The 18,145-nt window shown below is 44.6% G+C and overlaps 2 protein-coding genes across 3 annotated transcripts in view; one reads left to right on the top strand and one right to left on the bottom strand.

The window, feature by feature from the left end:
* CENPF (centromere protein F) overlaps positions 1-2,699 on the top strand; it is a 56,117-nt gene extending 53,418 nt beyond the window's left edge. For both annotated transcript variants that reach the window (XM_006028193.3, XM_025209572.1), the window contains exon 21: positions 1,433-2,699. In XM_006028193.3, coding sequence (XP_006028255.1) covers positions 1,433-1,639 — 207 coding nt within the window. In that variant the 3' untranslated portion in view covers positions 1,640-2,699. The remainder of the gene's footprint in view (positions 1-1,432) is intronic.
* A 1,719-nt stretch (positions 2,700-4,418) lies between these two features.
* Positions 4,419-18,145, bottom strand: part of LOC112551021 (spermatogenesis-associated protein 7 homolog) — a 39,118-nt gene continuing 25,391 nt past the window's right edge. Inside the window, exon 5 of the mRNA XM_025209557.1 lies at positions 4,419-4,520. Coding sequence (XP_025065342.1) covers positions 4,419-4,520 — 102 coding nt within the window. The remainder of the gene's footprint in view (positions 4,521-18,145) is intronic.

The following is an 18,145-nucleotide window of genomic DNA, read 5'->3' on the forward strand; positions in this document are numbered from 1 at the left end:
CCTCTCTTGCCTTCCTTCCACCACTTTTTTTCACGGATTTAAGTCTGAAAGTCGAACATAGTTCATTTCAAACAAGCTTAGCAAATTTGCCAAGAGATTTCAAACATGCTTTTTATCATTTTTATGTGTAAATAAATTCTCTTTTAAATATGACAAAACAGAACTTGATTAATATGTGCTCACAAATCGCACTGCAAGTAGTGGTTTCAGCCCAGTGTTAGCAAAGAGCATTGCAATGAGCGCTTAGTTATGAAACTGTTATATTTACAGAGCATACTGTAGGGAAGTGCATTATGAAATATTAGTAATAAGCTTGAAAGATATATGAAGCTTTGTAGCGTCAAGTGGCGGAAGAAGAGCGTAGACTAGGACCTGCTGTGTTGTGATGGCTTTGCCTGTTCCTTGCCATATTGCATGATTTGCCATATTTAAAACAAGGAAGGAGATGCCAGTCCTACACCTCTGAATGTAGTGAGGACTAGCTAGTTGCCCTAAGAGCTTTGTGTGTTACTTTTAAAACTAAATAAAATAGATTATTTTCACTTTTTTGTAGGGATGCTGACTGTAATAGACTGTAGGGGATCCCTGACCCTGCCTGGCCACTGGAAGTACCCACACTCTATCCTTCTGCAAGTTCCCCCCAAATCCTCTCTTTTGCCTGGCACAGTTCATTCTCATTTTAGGGTCTCTAGTTGGCATTGAGGGGCAGTGCAGTTTGAGGAAGCCCCATAGCACTGTGAACTGAGGCCTTCTCAGGACTGGATTGACAGTCTTTGTGGGGCCCTCCCCAAAGGTTTCTCTGGGCTTCTACAGGACTTTTCCCAGTAATCCCCAGGGATCCTTTTGGTCTTCTCAAACAGTCTGTCAGAATACCAGGACCTCTGCCTGCTTGACGTACCGTCCTTGACCAGGAGAATTCAGGCATCTGGTCTGCTCTGCTGGTTTTTCCTGGTCAGTGATTCCATCTGCTCCCACTGGAAGCTGTCTGCTTTTCACTCCTTATGTTACTTGCTGACTTCCCCTGTAGAGCTTGTAGCCACCTCATGAGGACAGAGCTGCTTCTTCCTCTGGTCAGAGTGTTTTAAAAAAAAAAAATAAATCAGAGGGTAAAAGAAAAATGCTTCAGAGGTTCTCACCCACTAGGCTGCAAAGGGTTGGCTGCAGGAGGGTTGACTGCCAGACTGGAAGTCCAGAAGTGATTGGCATACTGGAGACGAGCAGTCAACCAGTCTGCGGTATGCTGGTCCGTGGTTTGCCAGTCTGTGGTCTAAAAAGGTTGGGAACCACTGCTCTAATTCACCATGCATGGATGCATTATGTTCCTGCACAGTATCTGCTACTAATATTCTGTCACTTGGAATAGGTATCCCACTTACTGACAGGACTGATAACAACTAGTACAGCACTAAGATCCTTTTTGTTTGTGTTGCAGGTGAATGATGCTCTGCAATGCCAAGCAGGAACACCCGTCTTACCAATGGAACCTACTTCAAGATCTCCTCTGTGTGTAAATAAGCAATCCATGAAACCTGTTGCTGAGAGTTCGAGACAGAGCCTTGAAACGCCCCAAAACAAATATTCTTTGAGGAAACAAGCCTTGCCTGATAAAGATGAAGAAGAAAACTGTAGGGTACAGTAAAGCTGCATTCAGATCACTTCAGAGCAAAATCCTGTTTAGAAGATCAGAAAATATTTTTTGTGACTAAACATATGTCTATATTTTCTTTTGCGAAAAGACTGTTTATTCTTTTCATAATGTATTGGTTTTGTAGATCGTGTTCTTGAACATTTACTAATAGCTATACTTGCTAAAGCCACTAGAAATACTCTGATAGAATAGATGTCCAGTTTTATTTATAATTGTGTTAGTAATACAGCTGATATTATTCTTGGTTGATGTAAATAATTTTTTTAAAACTTTTTGGAAATAGAAATGTTAATAGTAAGAAATAGCAAACCACATATTACATATGTGGTGTAATACATTACAACCAACCACTATTCCTTTTGTTTACACATACTGCATTACGTTTTCAAAACAGGTTATTTTTTGCATTTATTAAACAAAAAGGTTCTCTAGATATAATGGAAACGTGGGTGAACAAAGGAAAATTAAGTGAAATGGCTGCAAAAACCAGTTTGCATTTGGCAAGACTGCACCTCTAGTAAAAATGGAAATTTAATCTAGGTCATGATAAAATGCATTTGAATTTGTGAAAAATCATTACAAAAAAGCCCAAGATAAAATAAAAACAGATTTATCACTTGAAAGTATCTCATTGAGGCCAGCCTACTAGCTGAACACAATGCTAGGCAAAAGAAAAGTATTACATCAGATTGATTATCTAAATGATTAATTGCTCAACTGAGTGGAAATGATTTCTGTTTTTTACCCCAGAAAAATGCTGTTCATGTTTACCTTTCCAGGCCGAGTATTAAAATAATCAAACCTACTAAAACACTAACAGTAGGAGCCCTAACACAAGAAACTGTACAATATAGATACAAGGTACTTTTTTTTTTCTGTTCTCGTATTGGATCAGACTTTCTCTAGTTTTTTCCATAACTTGTCTTTATTTGTTAACCACCTGCAAGTTGAAAGAGGATGAATCCCCCTCCCCCCCTGCATTTCTGTGTAATTGTGTTAACCTAAGTGAACAATACATTTTTACTCCAAGTCAAACTTGTGTTATCTGTTGCATCTTTGTTTTATTATTGAGTGGGGGCCTGGTGGAATGTACAAGGTTTGTCTCTGTGTTTATATATTTAAAATGGAGCATTATTCTAATCTAAAATATCAGGATTTTCCTTTTGAAGAATTTTTCTGATAATTTCAGGGGAATACATTAACCCATGTAATTCAAATGTGGATTTTTTTAAAAGAAATATAGCAACTACAAGTTTCCCTCATTTCATGCGGGTTCTGTGTGTGCGAATTCGCTCTTATGTGATGACCCTTTTTATACCAAATATTTGTTATACGTGAGGTAAATTCATTCTTATGTGATTGGTGTGGTGGAAGCCCGCAGTCAGCTGCTTTGTGTGGTGCATTGTGGGAGCGATGCACACCAAAATACAGTCTCCTGTGTGGATCTGTGCTCCTCGCTTGCTGTCTGTGACACGTGTTTCTGTAGTTGCCATCCCCATTATGATAGTGCCCTGTGCTTGCATGCACTGTCTGCTGTTGGCGAGTACCAACATTGTCTTGTAAAAGTGGTAGAAATGAGTCTGGGGGTCAGTACAATCAAGGTCTTGGAACGTATCCCTATTTGTTACCTTGTAAAGAAGGTTCCCTTTATGCAAATGTGAGTTATACGCCATTTTCCAGGAATGTATGTACAGCATAAAGCTAGGGAAACCTGTATATCATTCCTTTTTGTCTCGAATGATCTGAGCAGAGTGATGCAAACTCTTCAAATGCTTCAGTAACAGATCAATTTTTTGTGACTAGGTTGTACCTTATGAAATTATGCTGTAATTAAAGTATTAGTTATTATTTAAGCGTTATTTTATAACCTTCTGATGGAGTCAGGTCAGAACTTTACACAGTTCTAAACTGGGGTGTTGCAATATCAAATGCAACTCCAATCATTCTAGTGGCTGCAATAGCTGAGTAGAATGAGGGAGAATGGACATATTACGTTCTTATTGCTAGATTGCCCCAGTTTCACTGTTTTATGTTTTCAAAGCTTCCATGCCCTCAAGGTGGCTTGAGCATTAGTACTTTAAATGTACCTTATGGAAATGCTGCTTTAATTTTGTGAACTGATGTAGAATGTTCAGGGAAACTAAGGAACAAAAAGAGTCCTTTAAATTTATGACATTAGGACTGGGTCTTTATTCTCCTTACATAGGACCAGCTTAACGTTGCACTCCAAAGCAATAAGTCAATTATAAATTAAGGGATAGATTAATTGGTACACTCTTTGTTTCTCTGATTTATACTTCTTGTCTGTATATCACATTTACATGGTCAGTGTATCCTGCCTGCTTTGTGAGCTCTTAGGGTCACATTGGATGTTCCCTTAAATTGTGTATTTTAAAAGAATCGTACAACTAACTTAAAATCTTCATAAGTATCAACTTGGTAGCATTGTAAAACGGACTGGTGATCTCTGAATGGATGTGTGTCTTTTAGAGAAACATGGTAGCATCTAATTGTTGAGGGAAAGGGGGAGGTTGTCTGAAATTCAGGGTCATCTTGGATTCAGGTAAGTTTGGTAATACTAAACTCTTTCATATTCTGTAACAGAAAATGCATTAACTGCCCTTACTCTCAGTTCCCTTTTTGCCCAATGTTTATCTTATGGTTCAGGTTTATGTGGTCCAATTTGCTCTCTAAACTTTCACCTCTGAATGAGCAACAGCAGTGTGCTTGAAAACAGTAAATTTAAAAGCATACTGGAAAGGTGTTGGCATCATTGGGCGATTATTCCATTGTAGCTGATGGAAGGGTCCGGTTGGTTAGTGCTGCTGTTCAGCTCTTCCTTCAGGTCTTGAAATAGTTTTCTCATTTTTACCTAGTAGTGAAAGAAAAAGCACATGCTTACGGTTTGTTTGATTGCTGGTTCTCTATAGGATTATTACTAAGCATGACTGTTTTTATGTTAGACTCTACTGCTTTGTTGGTTTAAATGTTCATGGAGCAACTCTCATCCTGGCATCTGCAGTTCATTTAATTCCACTGGTTTCTGTCCAATTCTGCAAAAGAAAAAGATTAGGGACCCTCTCTTAGCAATATTGCTATGATTAAACTATAGTGGTTTTTACCAATAGTTCAGTAAACCTATTGTGAGTCTTGGGGTGTCTTTGGACCTATTCCGAGTCTTTGGCATGCTCAGGGAGTGGGGTGGGGGATGGGCACTTTAATTAGAGCAGCTCCTGGGAGCGTGTATATTCACAGCGTCTCATATATTCTGCATCCCACACTTCAAAATAGCAGCAGGGGTGCTTTAATTACAGCTTATTGAATGAGCTTTAGTTAAAGCACCCGTGCCACCATTTTGCAGCATGGGTACTCTGAATACGTGAGGCACCAAGGCTGCTGGAGCTTGCTAATTAGCATGCTGCAGCAGACTCAATTAATCAAGTCTGCTCCAATGTGCGGTAATTACAGCACATTGAAGCAGACTTCCCACACATCTACAGGCACTATTGGTCACCATTTGTACAGCCCTAAAGAGAGAGAGATGAAATTATTGGGTAAGGTACTAAGAAACCTCAGTGTTTTCTCAATGAGGACTAAAGATCCCAACCTGCTTCTTCTGAAATACATTTTTGCTATGAAGACTGAGTTGTAATTTGGTACTTTTGTTATTTTTTTGCCACAGTTGGTGAAATACCTTATGATTTATGCAGCATTTATCATGCCTCAGCTTCAGTGTAACTAACATATTTACTTGAACATAAGACAAGGGTTTTTCCCCCAATCAACATGGGGGGAAGCTCCTCATCTTACAGTCACATACAAGGAAATTATATTAACTACATTATTTCTTGTTAAACTGCTGCCAAAAGCAGCATGTGCTCTTTAATAGAAACCAACCACAAAGTTGATTAAAGTGTAGCTGACACTGAGCGTGACTATAAAATACACAGGGAAACATGCTGATAGGAACCTACCGCAAGGAGAGGTTAGTACAAATCATCTGAATAAGATATATGGTAGTGTCCATTGTGCTCAGTCCCCCTTAGTGTCTAACTTCCTCTTCACTCCCACAGCTGACCTGTGCCTTTCTTTCTCATTTCCAATGATTCTCCTTTCTTCACCGGCTGTAAATGTCTGGCAAACATCACCAAATGGTTCACCCCAAATCCCTCTGTCACCCCTGTCCTTAGCCTATTGCATATGATTAGTGTGGCTTTACCCTCCATGAAATGGAAAAGGACCGGGTTGTCCTGCACCTTACTTGCACATATAAATTTTTGGAGGATCATGACAAGAACACCCATTTCCAAATGCGAATGGAGGGGGGCTAATTAGCACATTAATCCTTTGTGGGTGGCATCTGAAGTACATATGCATACTGAACTATGGGGTCACCATTGCTTAAATGCTGCTGACTCTGCAGGAGCCAAGCCCAATGAGTTATATGGTAAATCATGAGCCTTTTGGCTCTGGACTAGTAACAAGCATAATTTTTGCTGTACGTAAATAGGTACAGAAGTGCTTCTTAAAAGTATGCTTGTGGAGTACCTGTGCCAAAATTTGTATCCGTTTAAAAAAAATTGTCAATTCATCCATCAGTGTTTTCAAATTTGCACCCCGCTACCACATGCTCAGGGAGAGCAGGATGCGACAATAGGTGGTGGGACAGAAGTTGAGGTGGCAGAGGACAAGGGGACCACCTGACTTCCCCAGATTTATTTTCCCTGCTGTAGGATGTAGGAGGGGGACAAAATCAAGGTAAAGCTCAAATAATTAGATTGTATACCTGAATAATTATAACAAACGTATATTTTTTTTCCATATATAGAATCTAATCATTTTATAATCGGGATTATTTTACATTCAAGTAAATAAGATATTAGTTGGGCATATTATTATTTTATTAAACATCATCCTATGCTACTTCAAGTGTGAATGTTCAGAGGACACAAAGTGCCACTGTGTTGTAGCTACACAGGTACAGCGCTGCCTTGCTGATTATGTCATGTTATTTAGAAGAATATATGATCCAGTATGATTTTCTTTTTTTTGTGGGTATGGGGAAGAGAGAGTGGGAGAAACATCTCACACTGTCCAGTTTGCAGATGTTTTTGTGTTGCACTCTGTCTGCTCTTGGGGTTGCTTGCATACAACTGTGTAAGACCTTAAGAAGAAAAATTGAATACCAAATTAAGTGTGTGGCACTCCTCTCTGGGCAGTCCTACATATTATTGAAATATAATTCTACATTCTCTTTCCTTAGTCTTTTTCTACTACCACTGTAAGTAGAGAACACATGTGCAGACCTGGATTTTCTTTGCATTATAAATGGCAAATTAGTTCATTTTAGAAATTAAGACTTGGTCTCGAACACAATAAACATGCTATATACCAGTGGGCCTCCAGCTGTAGGCAGGTCTGCCACAACTTAGTCCTGCATCCTCCCCAACGGCCTCTTGAATCCCCTTCCTCTGCCCCATCTGCTGCTCTGCTTCCTGTTCTATCTGCCACTGCTGCTTGTCCACTTTCTGATCTGCTGCGTGCCATACACACAAGCTGCCTGTGCCACTTGGAAAAAGTATAATTACCTTGTAACATAGGTTCCATTTCTTCTTTGTGACATCTGTATTGATTTTGGCCCTATTATTGGCGTCACAAAGATTCTCTCTCTTCTTTGTTGAGGCTACTATGACTCCCTTTACCCTGAAACTATTCCAGCTCTATTCATAAGTGCCAACTTATCCTACCTTGCAACAATTTGAAATGTACAATAAGGCTTTCAACTCCTCTGTGGAGGGTTCACTTGAGCTATGTTGTAAGGCCTTCTGGTGATGCTGACAAAAGAACTTGACTGGTAGTTTACATTCGTCGTAATAATAAAGCATCACCTTAGGCACAAAGGTCAAGGTACAATTTAAAATGTGACTAGCAAGGCCCCTTGAAAACATTATTATTTTGAAAAAGGCAATTAAAAGGGATTCCACAGGCATGTGCAAAGAGGAAGACTAAAATGTAGATAGATCCCTTGTGGAATGCATAAGTGTGATGGATACATGCCCAGAGAAGCTGCTGATGGGCGGTGTGTGCGCCTTGTTCACCTGGTTTCAATGTACCTCCCTCTTCTCACCTGCTATGAATGCCTGTTTTTGTAAGATGGATGGTTAGTTATGGAGGTGGTACCTGTGGCCATTGGTGGTCTTACTGTGGTCAGCTCTGCACTGGTCTTCTGTGGGGCTCCTCCTTCCCTATACCCAACCTCTTCCCACTCAGGTGTTGCTGTTGGACCTTGATGATAAGTCTGGTCTCCTGCTAGGTTCTTTTTGTAGGCTTGAGTGCTCAGGACAGTGCCTGAGCCTTTGGTTCAAAGGATTATAACAGAAAAGGTAACTGAACTTAAATTATTTGGGCTACTTGGCTAGGCAGGACACTGATGCCTTGGCATTAGTTGAGCCCCCCTATTGGGGTAAGGGACTTAGTTCCGGGTGCTTCAGGGCACCATCTTCCAGTTGCCCTTGTGCAGGCTCTGCACCTGCTGGCAGGCTGCTCCTTGTTTGCAGGTTCCCCTTGCCTGCATCCCTTGCAGGGTGCTACACTGCTTGGATTGGCCTGAGGTGACCTGGTGTGGGCCCTACCCTCCGGCTCCTTGCACTCTCTCTGGAGTGCTCCTGGCCCGCAGTTTTCTCTGCTGGTCACTCAGTGTTGGCCAGCTGGCTTTGTACAGCTCTTCTGGCTGTTCACTTGCCCAGCTTCACCACACTGCCTGCTCCCTTCCCTGCCTGCCCTGCGCTGCTTTGCATGCGTGTTCTGGTGTGGGCTGTGGTCCAGTGATGTCGAGGTCCTCTCCAATGGCTGGGAAACACATGGGCTCTCCTCTTGAGTTTCGGTGTTCCCTCTCTTTTCTTCAGCTTGTCCTTGAGCCCTGCTTCTCTGGGCTTTGGGCCAATCAGCATGCTTTTTCTGACTGTCATGACACCAGCTGGTCAGAATGCATCACGGGCACCTGAGCCCAGGCTGACCTGAAACAGCTGGGCATGCATCCCCTGAAGTAGGGCTATATGCTTTTTCTCTTTCCTGGGCTTGGGCTGACCATCAGCCATCTGGTAAGTCAGTGGCTCAGATGGGACCCTATCACATACATCTCTACATCTCTTGTTTGGGTTGCCCTTGTCTTGCAGACTTGCCCTGCGCCCTATGCCATCACTTTGGGGTATCGGATACACACAGTCTCTTGGCACCTCCTCTTCTTCATGCCGGTGTGACAGGAAGTCAGCCACCACATTCTTCCCAGGACAGTGGTGCACTGTAAAATGGAATGGCTGCTGTAATGCAAGAGCCCACTGCATAATATGTGCACTGTCAGTCTTGGCTGACTGCAGCCACATCAGCAGGGTGTGGTCAGTCACCAATGTGAATGAGTACTCTAATAGGCAATAGTGGAGTAACTCCACCACCTATTGTATGGCTAAGAACTTTCACTCAGTGGTGGAATACTTGTGTTTGTGGTCAAGTAACTTAAGACTACCGTAGGCTATGGGCTGTTCCTTGTGCTCCTTTTCCTGGTTTAGTACTGCCCCTATTGCTGTTCCCAACATGATTGTCTGTAAGATAAAAGGTTTGTTAAAATCAGGTGTATACAATACCGAGCTGAGGCACAAAGCCTGCTTGACTTGTTCCAAGGCTCTTCGTGCTGCGGGCAACCATTGGACTTTGTTTGGCTGACTGGCTTTGGTTAAGTCCCTGAGAGGTGCCGCTAACACCGAGAAGTGAGGGATGAACTTGAGGTAGTAGTTTTTGGGTCTGTTTCTTTGTGTTTGGTTTCTCATATGAACTTAATGCTCTTACTTCATCTGCTAGAGGGCATATCTGCCCCTGGCCTACCTGGAAACTCAGATACTGTCTCTTCATAAATTTATAGATTGTAAGGCTGGAAGGGACCTCAGAAGATCATCATATCTAGCACCAAGCAGGAAAGACAACTGGGATCAAATGACCCCAGCAAGGTGCCTGCACCACCTCTGGAGGGAGCTTATTCCACAGTCTGGACGCCCTGACTGTGAAATTTTTCCTAATGTTGAGCCTGAAACAGTCTTCCAGGGATTTGTGCCCATTACTCCTAGTTTTCCCCAAGAGTGCCCTGGTGAACAATTGTTCACCAAGCCCTTGATGTATGCCTCTGACATAGCGGTAGACTGCTACAAAGTCCCCTCTCGGCCTTCCTTTTTTCAGGCTGAAGAGTTCCAGATCCCACAGCCTTTCCTCGTATGGCTTGCTGTGCAAGTCTCTGATTTTACAGGTGGCTCTTTTTTGGACTCTCAAGCTTTACCATGTCCTTGTTAAAGTGCAGTGTCCAGAACTGGACACAGTACTCCAGCTATGGTCTCACCAATGCTGAGTAGACCGGGAGAATCACTTCTTTGGTCTTGCTGGAGATGCATCGACTGATGCTGTTGGCCCTACTGGCTACAGCGTCGCACTGCCAGCTCATGTTCGTACTGTGGTCAGTTATTACTCCCAGGTCCCTTTCATTCGTTGTGCCAGCATGCATTTCCCTGGGTTTACTGTAAGCTCCATTTTACACAACTCCTGCGAGGACTCTTCGTAGCACCTCTACATGCTGTTTCTGAGATGATGATGTTGTCATTGTATGCCAACATGCACTCCTGGTGCAGTGCCATTGCGATCCATCAGGCACTGAAAGGTGCCTGCCACATCATGTAGGCCAAATGGTGTGTGGTAGAACTGAACCCCCCCCACCCATGGCATGCTGAAGACTCTTTTCTTGGTCCTCAACAGCCATGGGCATCTGCCAGTACCCTTTCATTATATTCAGGGTGTCTCCACTTAGCTTGGCCAATCTTTTTTAAGCATTTCTTTGATACTTAGCATTAGGAATGCATCAAAATTTGCCACTGCATTAAGTTTCTGGAAATCGACACAGAGGTGTAAGGCCCTGTCTTTCTTCAGTACTATCATAAGCAGACTTTGCCACTGTGCCTCGATTCGTGTTTGATCCCCTTTTCTAGCATCTCCTCTATTTCTTGTTTCATGGCCCCACATAGGTGTTACAGGATCCATCTCCACATTTCACAGATCAAGCACCCCTCAGGTGTAATTATTCGATGTGTCACATCTTTGGCTCTCCCAGGTTTGGTGCAGAATACGTCTCAGTACTCAGTAACCAGTTCTCAGAGCTGGTGTGTCAGCTCCCTGGTCAGTTGACCCCAAAAGGCTGGCTCCTCCTGTGACTCAACCTCTTCCGGAGGGGGCTCTAATTCCAACTTCTCAGGGTAGGGTACCACTAAGTATCCATCACACTCTTACCATTTCTAAAGCAGATTGATGTGGTAAATTTGCTTTTCGTGTCAGTGACCAGGGCTTAACATTTCATAGTCCACTGGGCCTATATGGCACACTACTTCACACGGCCCCTGCCACTTGGCTAGTAATGGGTTGTTCTGGTCCAGCCCCTCCCAGCTGCTGCTGCTCTCACCTTTCTCTTATGATGTTAAGCAATCCTTGTGGCTGGTAACCATACACTAACTCGAGTGGTGAGCAGCCTGTGGAGGCCTAGGGTGCCTTCCTGATGGCAAACATCAATGGTGTCAGCAGCTGGCCCCGCCTTCTTGGATCCCCTTGTATATACCTTGTCAACATAGATTTCAGTATGTGGTTAAAATGCTTGACCGTACCATCTGTTTGTGAGTGGTACACTGAGGTCCTCAGATATTTAAGTCTTTTCACCACCCAAGCCATGAAAAAAATACCTTGGTTGGTGAGGATTTCCTTGGGTATCCCCACCCTGATTACCCACTTGAGCCAGTTCTGCTGTGATTTTTGATGTGACCAATCAGAGTGGTATGGCCTCAGGGAATTGGTCACATAGTCCATAATCACTAATGCGTATTGATGCCCCGCACTACTTTTCAGGAATGGATATGCTATGTTGAGGGTGAGTCTCTTGAAGGGTTTCTCTATAATGGGCATTGCCACCATGGAGGCCACTGGTGGTCTTTCAGCCTCTGATACCTGGCAAACCAGGCACATCTTGCAGTAGTGGCTAACTTTATACATTCTGGACCAGAAGAACCGCTTTGAGATGGACCTAGGTCTCGCTTCACCCAAGATGTCTAGCCATTGATTGGCCTTTTGTGTGTTAGCTTAATCAGGGGCATCCTATATCATTAAGGGACCAGAAGTTGTGCCACCTCTACCTTCTGACCTTTCCCTATATCAATCCTATGTAAGAGATTTTCCCTCGCATCAAAATGTGGCATTTGACTTGCCAGCTCTGGGCATAGCAGCTCCTCTTTACAATGCACCAGGCCCTCCCTGAAGGCATGCTAAAATGCTGGATCGTTCACTTGCTCCACCCAGAACTGCCCCAAGTCGATCGCATCCTCTAGGACCAGGGGTCTATCAGATTCCTGGTGGAGGTAGTTGCCATGGTCTCCCTGGCAAATCCATCTGTTCATCTAACTCCCTTCCTTTCTGCCAATTCTTCTAGGACATTCGCCAAAACTTCAGGGAAGTATGGCTGGTCTTGGCCAAGAATCGCTGGACAAGGGATGTCCTTGGATTTTCTAACCGACAACTTGTGTGCCTTTCCTAGGACTGTCACAGGCAGTTGGTGCTGTTCAATAAGTGTTTGGTCTGTGCTTGCAGACTAAAGTAATCTTTGTGGTTGGAGTTCCTGCCTGAGCTGGTAGGGCAGTTGTGTGCACCACAGTCTCTGTACACCATCTCATATGGTGGTGACTGTGCATCCCTTGGCGCCCACCACCACCACCTAGGTGTCTACAATGGACCTGGGGTGTGGTGATTTAGTACAGGCATGCCTGAAATGACAGTCCATTTTTATTTTACCTCACTCTTGCCAGGACTTGGTTCCAGCTCTTTGCGGGAGAACTCGTGTCCCACAGGGGGTAGGGAACCCCATGGGGCAACGCCATGCTTGATACCCAGCTACCCCACACCAGAGCCACCTGTCACCCCTTGGGCCTGGACCCTGCGCCCTGCTTACTGCCTTTCCCTATTTTTACCTGCAGGGGTTGTTTTCATCTGAACCTCATTACGTAGCCCCCATTCATGAGTGAGTTTCTCCTCTGCTTCTGTGTAGGTCTCAGCAACCTAGATGGCCTTGTCTAGGGAGCAGGGCTGGTACTGCCACACCCACCTCTGGGTCTTCAAAGTCCCAGATAAATTGTTCAAGGACTAGTATTTCAAATAGTTCCAGAGACTGCCTCTCTTCTATTTTAAGTCCCTTGGTTTCATTATCTTTCAGGAGCTGGGCCAATAGGCGGGGCCATTGGCACTCTTTGCTTTTCTTAGCCTGGAAGTGCTACAAGTAATGTCCATGGGACCTCCAAGTGGTAAAAGTGTGGTGGTTTTGACCCTCTGGTAGTTGAAGGTGTCCCTATGAGACAATGCCTGATAAACTGTTTGGGCCTAGCTAGTTAGCAAGGACCCTAACAGGGTACCCAGTGGCTCACATCCCAGCCCTCCACTGTGGCCATGTGCTCGAATTACTTTAGATATGCCTCTGGGTCATCATCCTTAACCATCTTGGCATGTGAACCTCCTCATGGCCTTTGTACTTGGCTGCTTGGGCCTTTGCTAGTGAGTCTATGAGATCCTTTTGTCTCGAACAGGGCAGCATGAGCCTCCATCGCCCAGGATTTGGCCTCGATAAGTTCTTGTAGTAGTTGCAAGATCATATATTGTCTTGCCATCCTTCACTGTATCCTGCTGCCCCTGCTGCGTCATTCATTGTGACTTGGCTTGTGGTCTGCTTATCCCTTGGTTATGGGTTTCCTAGCCAATGCACCAGTTGTGACAGGTATGTGCCTGGAAAAGCTGCCAATGGGTGGCATGCGTGCCCTCTTAACCTGGTTGTAATGCAACTCCCTCTTCTCTCCTGCCATGACTTGTTGTTTCTATAAGATGGATGGTTAGTTAAGGGGGGTGGTACCTGTGGTCACTCAATGGTCTTAGTGAGGTTGGGTCTGTGTCGGTCTTCTGTGGGGCTCCTCCACTATACCCCAACCCTTTCCATTCGGGTGTTGCTGTTGGACCTTGGTAGTAAGTCTTGTCTCCACTTGGTTCTACTTGTAGGTGCTACGTGTGGTTCGAGCCTGCTCAGGATGGCACCTGAGCCTTTGGTTCAAAGGATTATTACAGAAAAGGTAACTGAACTTAAATTGCTCGGGCTAGTTGGCTGGGCAGGGCACTAATGCCTTGGTGTTAGCTAAGCCCCCCTACTGAGGTAAGGGACTTAGTTCCGGGTGCTTCAGAGTACCATTTTCCAGTTGCCCTTGTCCGGGCTCTGCACCTGTTGGCAGGCTGCTCCTTGTTTGCAGACTCCCCTTGTCTGCGTCCCTTGCAGGGTGCTACACTCCTTGGACTGACCTGAGGTGGCCCAGCATGGGCCCCACGCTCTGGTTCCCTGCTCTCCGGGGCACTCCTGGACTGCAGTTTTCCCTGCTGGTCACACAGTGTTGGCTAGCTGTCTTTGTACAGCTCTTCTGGCTGTTCACCTGCTCAGCTTTGCTGCACCACCTGCTCCCTTCCCTGCCTGACCTTCGCTGCTTCACGCGTGTTCTGGTGTGGGCTGTGGTTTGGCGATGTTTGTAGCAGCAAGGTCTTCCTTCAACAGTGGGGGAAACTTGTGGGCTGTCCCCTTGAGTCCGGACGTGTTCCCTCTTCTTTCTTCAACCCGTCCTTTAGCCCTGCTCCCCTGGGCTCCAGGCCAATCGGTGTGCTTCTTCCATCCAGCATGATGCTGGCCCATCAGACTGCAGCCTGGCCATGTGGGCCTGGACTGAACCAGAACAGCTGGGCACACATCCTCTGAAGTAGTCGCATGCTTTTTCTTTTCCCCCAGCTCACGCTGACCACCAGCCATCCTGTAAGTTAGTGGCTCAGGCAGGGCCCCGTCATAATAAAACAGTCAACTTATGGATGGTGTAGGAAGGCTGAGGTATCTAATGCCTTTTTTTACTTCAGTCTTCATGCATAAAGTCAGCTGATGGATGCAGAGTATATTTGGCAGCAAAGATGAGAAAGGAGGCAAACAGGCTAGAGTAGTGAAAGAACATGTTAGTGATTACTTTGAAAGCATGAAACTTCTCAAGTCAGCGGGGATGGATGGGATGCATCTAAAGGAGGTGTTGATAACCTTTTACCACTACAGGCTGGAGCTTGCAACCCAGCCCCCTGCCATGGGCTGCAAATCTCTACAACCCAGGCAGCTGTAACCACCTGCACTTAGCCTCACTATGTTGCCCTGTGGGGTCAGGCCAACTCTCAGGATCTCAATATTGCACTGTTAGACAGGAGGGTGTGACACAATTGCACATATACAAACACACAAATCAATTGGGTGCATACACACACGAACCACCAGCTCAGGCACATACACATCTAAACCAGCCTAGGCACATGCATACCTATCACCAATTCAAGCATGTACACTATACATCCCAAAAGTTAGACAAAAATCAATTGTCCATACCCGCACACTCAGTACACATACACAGATCACTAATTCATATATCGTACACACAATGATGTGTGTGTACACACACACACACACACACACACCCCACCTACACATAGGTAAGTTCCTAATTTGGATGGCACGGTATATATGTATGTGCTTGGGGTACCTGGGATACTTGGGAGAAGGTTCAGGTGAGAGAGAGAGAGAGAGTTGAAGTGTAGGGAGTGAAAGTTGCCAGAACCGGGATTAGCACCGGTGGACTACAGAGAAGTTGGCTGAGGAACTGAGGCTTGGGTTTACTTAAGGTAGACTGGGGTTGGAAACTGAGGCAAACAGCTGAGATATTGGGAAGGGGGGGCAGATAAGTGGTAGCAAGGAGGAGACAGCCAGGAAAGAAAGTGAGGCAGAAACCTGGCTGCTCAGGGGAAAAGGGAAAGTCAGTGGGGATAATACTTAAGATAGATTGGGGGTGGAAACTGAGGCAGACAGCTGAGATATTGGGGGCGGGGGAGGGGCAAATAAGTGGTGGCAAGGAGTAGACAGCCAGGAAAGAGAGAGAGGCAGAAACCTGGGAGCTTGGGGCTGGAAACAGGCTGATAGCTTAGAGACTGTGGGGGGCAGATAAGTGGTGGCAAGGAGGAAACAGTCAGGAAACGGAGAAAAACCCAACTCAGGGTTTCAAAATAACAAGTTTATTAAACAGACAACATATTACACAGCCCCATGAAGTTATTGGTACTCACTCACTCACTCACAATGGTAGCAGGAGAAAGAGACTCAGTGGAAGGGCTGGAGTCCAGGTGGGGAAGAGAAGCAGAGTTCAAGTCCTTGGTTGAAGAGGGGGTGGGGGTGATAGCTACCTATCCAGGCTGGAAAGGGGTCCTTGTCCAGTAGGTGTTGTCTAGAGGGGCGTCGCCGGCAGGGCGTCTGGGTGGATAGGTGGTGTGGCATGGTGCTGGTCCAGATGAAGAAGGCGTCTCAAACAACCAGTCTTCACTACCCCTTTTTATGGGGCAGACTATCTCTGATCTATGGGGAGGGCCTGTCCATGCAATGTCAGTCCTGTTCCAGAGGGCTCCAGATGTTCATACTGAGCATGTGCAGCCTGGCACAATGGTGGGTTGCCCCATCTTTTGTTTCTTGAATGCTGAGGGTGGTTCCAACGGCTGGGGCCTTGGGCCCCGTATTTGGGTTGATGGTTTGGTCATTCAGAGGGAGTTATTTTTAGATCTATTGCCATTGTCTCTCAAGCACCCTCATCCATCCCCCATTCATTCAGGAACCAAGTTACATAGGAGGGGTAGGTGTGAGTGATGGGTTACACAACCGGGCCTGGGGACAGGATGGAGACTTGACAAACAAAATGGAAACTTGACCTGACATGCTAATTTACATATATATGTAGGCCTAAATCATATAGTATCAGTAAAACAGTAATATTGAACAGTAAAAATCAATATAAACATAATAATTATACAATATAAAGAAGGAGAGAAAAAACAAAACAAATACAACTTGCTACCAAAATAAAATGCTGAAGCTTATGCTATGTCTTAGCTCACTTACACTTATCTATAGGAAATAGAGAGGGAGAGAACAAGTCAGAAATGGTTGTGGAAGGGGAGGGAATGAATTTAAAAGAAAAACTGGAGGTTTTGCTACAACTGCAGATGCTCAGCCCCTCTGCAGCAAAGGTGAGCACAGGCACGACAGCAGCATGGAAGACTGCAGAGGAGGGTGTTGTGGAGGGGATGAGTGGCATGGCGTGTCTGCATACAGACTGATTTTCTGTACTGCACCAGGCTGGGTTGGCTCTTGCTGGGCTAAATCTTCTTTATGGGCCAGATTTTACCTGTTGGCCTGTGCTAATCTACCAAAGGAGATCTGGAGGTCACCTGAACCCCTGGATGACTGGAAAAGAACAAATATAGTGTCCATCGTTAAGAAATTGAAGGAGGATCTGGGGAATTCCAGACCTATCAGTCTGATCTCCATATCTGGAAAGATTATTGTGCAGGCCATCAAAGACCTTATTTCAAAACATGTGGAAGAGAACAAAGTGATGAGGAACAGTTGATATGAATTCACCAAGAGCAAATCTTGTTCCTAACTTGAATTCCCTCTTTGATAAGGTGGGAGGCTCTGTGGATGGCAGAGGAGAGCAGTGGATGTTATGTACCCGATTTTAGCAAGGTTTTTGACACTGTCTCCTCAATATTCTCATTTGTAACCTAAGGAAATAGACTAGATGAAAGCACTAAGGTGGATACATAACTAGTTGGTTTATCATGCTTAATAAGTTGTCATCAATGACTCAATGTCTAGTTGGGAGAAGGTATCAAATGGGGTTCATCAGGATTCTGTCCTGGGCCTGATATTGTTTAACATCTTCAGTAATGATTTGGATAATGGGATTATGTGCATGCTTAGCAAACTGTGGATGACACCAAATTGGGTGGAGCTACAGACGCTTGGGAGGGTAGGGCTAGGATCCAGAATGATTTAGATAAACTGAAGTAAAGGTCTGGAATCAATCAAGTGAAATGCAACGAGTCCAAATGCAAAGTTCTGAAAAACTGGGGCAGTAGCTTTAAAGCTACTCGGTACTGTTTTGCTTGTCTTCCATAAGCATTTCTTTTTTTTAACTTACAAGCAAACCGTGATCTTTCTGTACATTTGGGTGTTCAACTAGTTAAATGAATGCACTGGCAACTGATGTGTGCCCTGCAAAATCAGCAGCCTTCAATACTCTCATCTACTTGTACCACTTTTCTTAAATTAAGTAGAAAGATTAAAGCCTAGTGAGAACTTGCACTCAATATTCTGTAATGAAGTGGTGTCTTCTGAGAGCTGTAAATTCTTTGAAAGAAGGCATGAAGAGGATCCATGTGAAACATGATGTAAATGCTCCTAATATTGTTGCTGGCAAGAGAAATATATGATTGACAGGAAGCAAAGGCTCCCCTGTCCAGATCAAACTAACAATTTCTGAGCATTGG

Source organism: Alligator sinensis, unplaced genomic scaffold, assembly GCF_000455745.1.
Source record: "Alligator sinensis unplaced genomic scaffold, ASM45574v1 scaffold842_1, whole genome shotgun sequence".
Lineage (NCBI taxonomy): Eukaryota > Metazoa > Chordata > Crocodylia > Alligatoridae > Alligator > Alligator sinensis.